This window comes from Miniopterus schreibersii, assembly GCF_964146895.1.
Source record: "Miniopterus schreibersii genome assembly, chromosome: X".
NCBI lineage: Eukaryota > Metazoa > Chordata > Mammalia > Chiroptera > Miniopteridae > Miniopterus > Miniopterus schreibersii.
This window is the reverse complement of record NC_138104.1, coordinates 18,791,560-18,798,982: the sequence shown is the minus strand read 5'-3', so window position 1 is coordinate 18,798,982 and position 7,423 is coordinate 18,791,560. Positions and strand designations below refer to the sequence as shown.

Below are 7,423 nucleotides of genomic sequence, written 5' to 3'. Positions count from 1 at the left end.
GCTAATGGCATAGACTAAAACAATGCTATTATAAATAAAAGTAAGAAGTTCAATAACAGAAAATTTCAGATATTATTTTACTTTCAATCTGCTATATTTTATGGTAAAGTATTTTATTGAAACATATGTTGTGTAAGTATTTGTATCTTTTATAAATATATGGAGGTGTTAATTTTGAAAGAATTTATTCAAAGCCAAATACAAGTTATTTAGATTGGTTCACTTAGTATTGTTATCTTCTGGCTAGGTACCTGATCTTAGCTGCTTGTATGCATTTTCATTGTAATTGCTTTTGATAAATTATTTCTAAGGAATGGAATCAAATTGCTAATAATTAGTGCAATTAAAATCATTAGTGCAATAAAATCTGATCTTTAGCATTGGCTTTTCATATGTTAACTTTCACAGGCAATTTTTATCTGGTCACTGGTGAAATTTAGTAGACCTAGTTATGGTGAAATTCCATACCCGGACTGGGGAGTTGCTATCGGCTGGTGTATGATTAGTTTCTGCATTATTTGGATTCCAATTATGGCTATTATAAAAATAATTCAAGCTAAAGGAAATATCGTTCAAGTAAGCACATTAAATTAATATTATTTATTCACCACCCCAAGTCAAGTATCCTTCCATCACCATTTGTCCCCCTTTTACCCTTTCTTACCTTTCCCCACCACCCTTCCCTTCTGATGATCACCATATTGTTGTCTGTCTATGAGGGGTTTTTTTGTTTTGTTTTTGCTTAATCCCTGTACCTTTTTCACCCTGTCCCCCTCCCCCTCTCCTCTGACAATTATCAGTCTGTTCTCTGTATCTATAAGTCTGTTTCTATTTTGTTTGTTAGTTTATATACAGATGATGTATTATAGAATGTACTCCTGAAACCTATATAATTTTATTAACCAATATCACCCCCAAAAATTCAATTAAAATTAATATTATTTGTACTTCATATAAAGCGCTATGATCAAACTGAAGATTAATTTACCAGTATGGTGATAATATGAGATGATGACCATGAGATCAAATTAATCACTCTTTCCTTTAGGCTACTTCTATAACCTGAGACAGACATCCATTGCTATGTGCATAGCATTGTATTATTCTATACATATATTTGTGTGTCTCCTTGTACTAGAGTATAAGCTCCTTTAAGGAGAAGTCTTGTCTTGTTTGTTGCTATAACCTCAGGCACTATTAGAGTGCTTAGCACATAAAAGTTATCATATCTATACTTGTACTAAGTTGTTCCTGAAGATGATGCAAAAGCAAAGCAAATGACCTGACCTTTTTGTTTTATATCTATAATGTTCACTTGTAAAACCTGGTCTGAAAAAAACACAACCTGCTCTGTTTATAATACATGTCTTAATAGTATGTTTAGACTGGGAAAATACTGGTAAATTATTTTGAACCCAAACTAGATCCCAAGTCATCCCTCTTCCATGGAGACTAGGGGGATACAATTGATTATAACACATCACTAGGACATAGGGCAATGACAAGGTAGGCTCAGTAGTCAGATTTTAAATAAATACCTAAGCCCATCCAAGAATGGATCTAGGTCAATTGTTTTACCTGGAGTTCCTTTTCTTTTGTTTTCGAAACTTTCCGGGTATACACTGGTTTAGATCCTCACCAAACTGTCACCCTAAGGCTAGGGCACTGAAATGTAACATTCTAAAATAAAAATGTACTTTGATACTTATTTATTTACAGATTGTAGCACTTAAGTTCTAAGACAGCTTTTTTTCCTCCCCATTTTAGCGTATTGTAAGCTGCTGCAGACCAGCTTCCAACTGGGGTCCATACCTGGAACGACACCGTGGGGAGAGATATAAAGACATGATAGATCCTAAGAAAGAGATTGACCATGAAATACCTACTGTCAGCGGCAGTGGAAAACCAGAATAAGTTCTAATTTTTAAAAATATGTACTTGTGTAATGTGATTATTTTACAATAGAGAGAATTTTTATTTATTTGTATGTTAATTGAATAAAATGTATATATATGTTCATAATAGTATAACAACCATTTTTTTCCATTTAAGCAGGAATGTAATATAAAAATGTGAATCTACTAATGTTTAACAATGTGCTTATTATATTTCTTTTTAGATGATCTATCTGTATAACACACACATAGCTATCTCTATTTCACAATAACATTTTTGTACATATTACCATATTATATTGAAGGCTTTAATTTGAGCAGGTTATTTAGAAAATAGTTATATTTTCTATTGTACAAGTTTTTAAATATTATTTGTTTATATTTTCTTGTTATACAATCTTTTCCCCCCCATAAAGCTGGGGGAAATAAATCAGTATAATTAAAAGAAAGTGTTAAAATGGAAGGTTTCACTTGATTACAAATGTCATACATATATGGGATAAATGGACTTGTATATATAACATGAGGACTGTAGTTTAATGCTTTTGATCCAAATAGATCTAAAAACTTTATGTATTTATGTCTTTTTCTATGTGAACTTAGTAATGTTCTTTATTTACAAATAGTAAAATAAGACAGAAAAATAAGGATCCTGTGTACTATAAGTGATAAATCTAGAAAATGGAAACCAGAATCTTTAAGTACTTCTTTCCCCATATAATGTCTTCTTTAGGTTATATTTGGAAGAAAAATATGACCCATCTAATTTCTACTGTTTTAGAAATTAAGAGTAGTTCATTGTATTCTCTGAAATCTAGGTGTAATTTAAAATAGAACATGGAACAAAATACTAATCAGGAAATGGCTTCAATCAAATTTAAAAACTTATGCTGTAATATATAGTTAATAGATCAAGTATAATGATTTTGTCTTATTTGAATATGTCACTACTTACAGGTGATAACTTATTTACATACTTATAGGATATACATTTGCTAAACTTGTCAAGAATGAGAGAAACCAAATTAGAAAGTCCTATGTCCCAGTTTCCTTACAGAAGACAATGAAAACATATCATTAATAGTTTTTTACACTGATTACATATTATTGACAATTGGTTAAAACATCACAGCCTAGGATGATGAACGTTGCCTAAATATGTAAGAAAGTTTTCAACTATTTTTAAGGTTTTTAACTTGGGCTTCAGAGAACATATGGAAGTGTTGTAGGTGGTGGAAAAGGCACCAGGGGTCAGATTGGACCTGGGTTCAGCAACCTCGGTACTCGAGTTTTGGCTAGAGAAGAATTCAGAGCCAAGACTCAAAACTATAAGAGAACATTTATTTATAAAATCACAGAGGTGGAAGAAGTAATTCATAGAAGAAATGGGCTTAGGAAACTGGTTATAGAGGCAAAGGAAGGGCCCTTGGAGCTTGGGAGTGAGGAAGGTCATGGTAACACCCTGGGAGTTGGGGAAAGGGGAAGGGAAGGGAAAGGGAAAGACATGGGCATGCTCCCAGGAGGGAAAGCACACTGGGTCCTGGTCCTAAGGGTTTTAAGGGTGGAAATTTTAGGGGAGATCCCAGGGGAAGATCTTAATAGAATATTCAGCAGCTTTTCAGGTGTGTCCTTTCAACACCCCCCCCACCCCCAAGAGTAGCTCTCCACTGATTGTTTGGTCCATGCCAAGGCAGAGGGTCATTATCCAATGCAGCTGGTCCTGAGGTCAGCTTTGGAGTCACTTGCCTGGTTTTGCTGCTTTTCTGGGCTTGCAGCTGAGATACAACTGAAGCCTAGATGTTATCTCTAGGGAGGAAAGGTCAGGGGGTCCAAACTGCATGACCAGTGATATGGTAGGAGAGGAGGTCACCCTGGGGGTGAGGTCCCACCTTACAATTGTCCTTTCCTAGGCACCCAGGGCTTTCCACCCTGGTGACCTTCTGTACCTGGCCCATTGTCCTTGCTCTGCTCATGTCTAACTTCCTACCACATACATAAAATTGTATGCAATATTTTTCTATGTGTATATATGCACACATTTTTCTAAGGAAAGTGTCCATAGTCTTCATCAGAATATTAAAGAGATCTGTGGCTCAAAAGTTTAAGAACCACACACACCACAGCTAGCTTTTTTCTTGGCAAATAAGAAATAAAAGGAATAATTTTAAACATTAATTTCCTATACATTTTACATTTTAAATTCCTTTGCTGCTTCCTTTAGATTGAGGGTTAAAGGAGTATGGGATTAAGGTAATTCTTTAATTTATACTAATAATTTGTTTTGAGAGGAGTGGGCATGAAGGTAGGTAAGTAGGTAGGCCTGTAATTGAACAATCTCAGTGAGTTATGTACATACATATATATAAGATGAACTCATCTTAGATATTTTGAGGGATTTCTTTGAGGGTAGATCAAATGCTGTTAGTGAACTTCAACAGATTGTTAATTCCTCAGTTACACTGGATTTTATAAAATATTATATGAAATAGATTGGTGACTAGAGTTTAGAAATACTTTTTTCTTAATTTTAATCCATATTATAGCACAGGCATTCTGCCATTATATTTTGATGCTATTTGAGGTGTGGATTTTTTACAAGTAGAAAAGTGCATGCAATTTTCTACAGGTGACTCTTGCAATTCAGGAAAGATTTAAGTACATTTCTAATGAAATAATATCTAATTGGCAGTGAGGAGTGGGTGATGAAGAAGAAATTCCCTTTAAGAGCTTACTACAAAAAGTAGCTAGAAGTGACTCTCTTCACAAATGTGTAAAGCACAGATCTTAACAGAGTGCCTGGTATATTTTAGGGTGCTCAATGATAGCTCTTATTATTACACAGATTCCACAATGGTGAAAAAGGAGTATTCTGCATTAATGGAAAGTTTCCCATTGAATCCATTTACTTTAATGCAAACTTGGAGACATGGATGGTACTGTATTGTAAACCATTAGAGAAACCATTTTTCACATGAGTGAAATGAAAATAACTATATCTTGACTAGATTCTTTTCTTTCTCTATTGTGCTTTCATTCCTTCCCCAGTAATATATATATATATTAGCAACATCTAATCAATTCTTTAAATGTGAGTAAGCAAATTGATAAATGTCTGAATTTTGTATCTTACTTGGCATCTCCTTCTCTTTTAAAAAGTAATTCATTTGGTATAAACATATAATCAAATGAATACGCTCAAAGTGCTTTTAATGATTGACTTAACAGTCAGCACATTCTATAAGCATGCCAGTGGATTTACAGTTAACTAATGCACCATTTAAATCCTTAGTAACTAGGCATTGTTCCAATTCAGTCAGCCTGTATTCCACCATCTTGAGGTTTACCAATATTAGTTCTTGTATGACTATCGAGTGTGGGAAATTAATGAACATGTCCTGAGAGAGGCTGTTGACTGTAAGACTGTTAACAGTATTACCCTTAGTTGACCCAGTAGATGACAATGGTCTTACTAGTACAAGAATGGTCGAATTTGATGACATTTCACCACTGTTTTTCTATAAGGGAAGGAAATTACACATATGTAGTTTATTGAGTTTAGCAATTTACAAATATTACCAAATAACAACATGCTAGTCTTCGTTACCAAAATCAATGGACTGTTCTCCCCTAAAAATTAGAGATTAAAAATCTGTTGAATGATTACACTGATTTGGAAATATGCTCTTCCCAAACACAGACTGGGGGGGGGGGGGATATATAAAAGTGACCTTTTAATGCTAAAATGTCATATCCTTACCTTACATTTCTTGGGCAGTCCAGTAGGTTTCTATTTGGAGCCTGTCTGACCCTTACCTAAAAGTGATTCATTTGCAACTTTAAATATTGCCAGTAATATCACATTTTGACCTGAATTATTTGTGAATGCCCCTAAACTTATCATACAGATGGCTGAAAAGGGAAATACAGGGGAGGAAGAGGAGAACAGAAACAGGGGCAGTAGAAGCCAGAGAAGAAAAGAGAGAAGGTACAGATTCTTAAAATGGGAGGTGGTGGTAGAGAGTGGGCACTTTAAGCTGTACTTTTTAGTGGGTAAAAAGCTGACCATATCAGTGACTTGGGTTTTGTTTTTTTTTTTTACAACAGGTCACAGCTGTCAAATCACTGGTCAAGATGAGAGAAGTGTGGGGGTAAAGATAAACATCTGGGGCTCTATCAAGAGAATAAGGGGAATGAAGTGATCTCCCCTTACCCTTATTTTACCATTTTACTATCTTTCTATTTTCTTAGACAACCCCTCAACCCACCCTATCCATGTATTCACCTAGCTTCATCTCTTTCCAATCTCTCTTGCACACCTTACCTGAAACTGGTCTTTCCAGGAAAGAAACATAAAGGCGAACAAAACACCACCCACTAGGAGCAACAGGATGCTCATGGTTTCTTTTTGGCCTCTTCTCTCTACTCAGGCACTGGTGGGCAGGGGGCCACTAGCCACCGGAACTCCAGAAGCCCCCGTCCAGCGTGCTGATCTTCCCACACTGCCTGATGCTACTGGGATGTGCTTTAGCATCCTACTTTACATACTGGAGGTCATGTGACCTCACAATTGAGCAAGCATGTAAGAGCAATACCTCACAATCTGAGGATGCAAAACCCCACTTGGGGGAAACCAGGCTGCAGGTTGTTAGGGAAGAGAGTAAGAGCCAGATGGGTTTAGTTGGGGATTTCCAGGAAGCTGAAAAATGGTAGAAGTACAGACACCGGATTGGCTGGTTAAATGCAATATTTTAAAAGTGCTGTTCCTTCCCTTTCTTCTTTTTAAATATATGTTTGTCTCTGCTGCAACTACTCTGTTCTTCATTTCAAAAACAAGGTCAAAAACAAGATAGAAATGCACCGTAAAAAGTAGTTATCCACAAATTATGACTTTGTCAGAAGCCTTCTCCAGGCTCCCGTTCCTATTTTAAGATGCACTCCAATCCTATAGCTTTGAGATAATTATGTACATTTGTGTTACTGTACAGTTTAAAAAGTAATTCAACAGACATTTCCCCATAAAATTCTCACAATATTTTGGGCTATAGGTGTTTCTAATACTGTGTCTATTTTTGGAAATGCAGAAACAGATTCAAGAGTTAAGTAAACTCATTTGAAACTAGTGGCAAAAGCAGGACCTAAAATCCACAGTTTGACTCCAGAGAAACTTCCATTCCATCACTTTCATCCCCAGCCCTGCAATCTCTACCTCCACTGGTTGTCTTGTGAACATCAAATATTTCATATTTTCCACCCAAGGAATTGAACACTATATTTGGAATAGTATTAATGAAAACTAACAGATACAGGAAACATTGTTCTAAACAAGTTAAAAATGTTCAAGAAATTCAGGTAAATGTACAAGGTGACACTGAACTAAAAGAAAAAAAAAAGCCAGGATAATATCAAGATGAGTGTCAAACTGCAACTCACTAACTGCTTGGGGACTAACTCTCATCTTTATATAGATAGGATGGAGAGGAATTACATGTATAAACTTTTCTTACCAAACTTACTTTCCAATTATGAAT

General features: G+C 35.3%; 2 protein-coding genes across 2 annotated transcripts in view; one reads left to right on the top strand and one right to left on the bottom strand.

Annotated features, from left to right (window-relative positions):
• The window catches only part of SLC6A14 (solute carrier family 6 member 14), a 30,879-nt gene extending 28,956 nt beyond the window's left edge, over nucleotides 1–1,923 (top strand). Inside the window, exons 13-14 of the mRNA XM_081126064.1 lie at nucleotides 409–576; nucleotides 1,768–1,923. Of these exons, the coding sequence (XP_080982190.1) occupies nucleotides 409–576; nucleotides 1,768–1,914 (315 nt within the window). The 3' untranslated portion in view covers nucleotides 1,915–1,923. The remainder of the gene's footprint in view (nucleotides 1–408; nucleotides 577–1,767) is intronic.
• Nucleotides 1,924–5,113: 3,190 nt separating this feature from the next.
• On the bottom strand, nucleotides 5,114–6,291 carry CT83 (cancer/testis antigen 83; the record flags this gene model as incomplete). Its single annotated transcript, XM_081126362.1, has 2 exons — nucleotides 5,114–5,410; nucleotides 6,217–6,291. 2 exons carry the CDS (start codon nucleotides 6,289–6,291, stop codon nucleotides 5,114–5,116), a joined length of 372 nt encoding a protein of 123 aa, XP_080982488.1.
• Nucleotides 6,292–7,423: the final 1,132 nt, after the last annotated feature.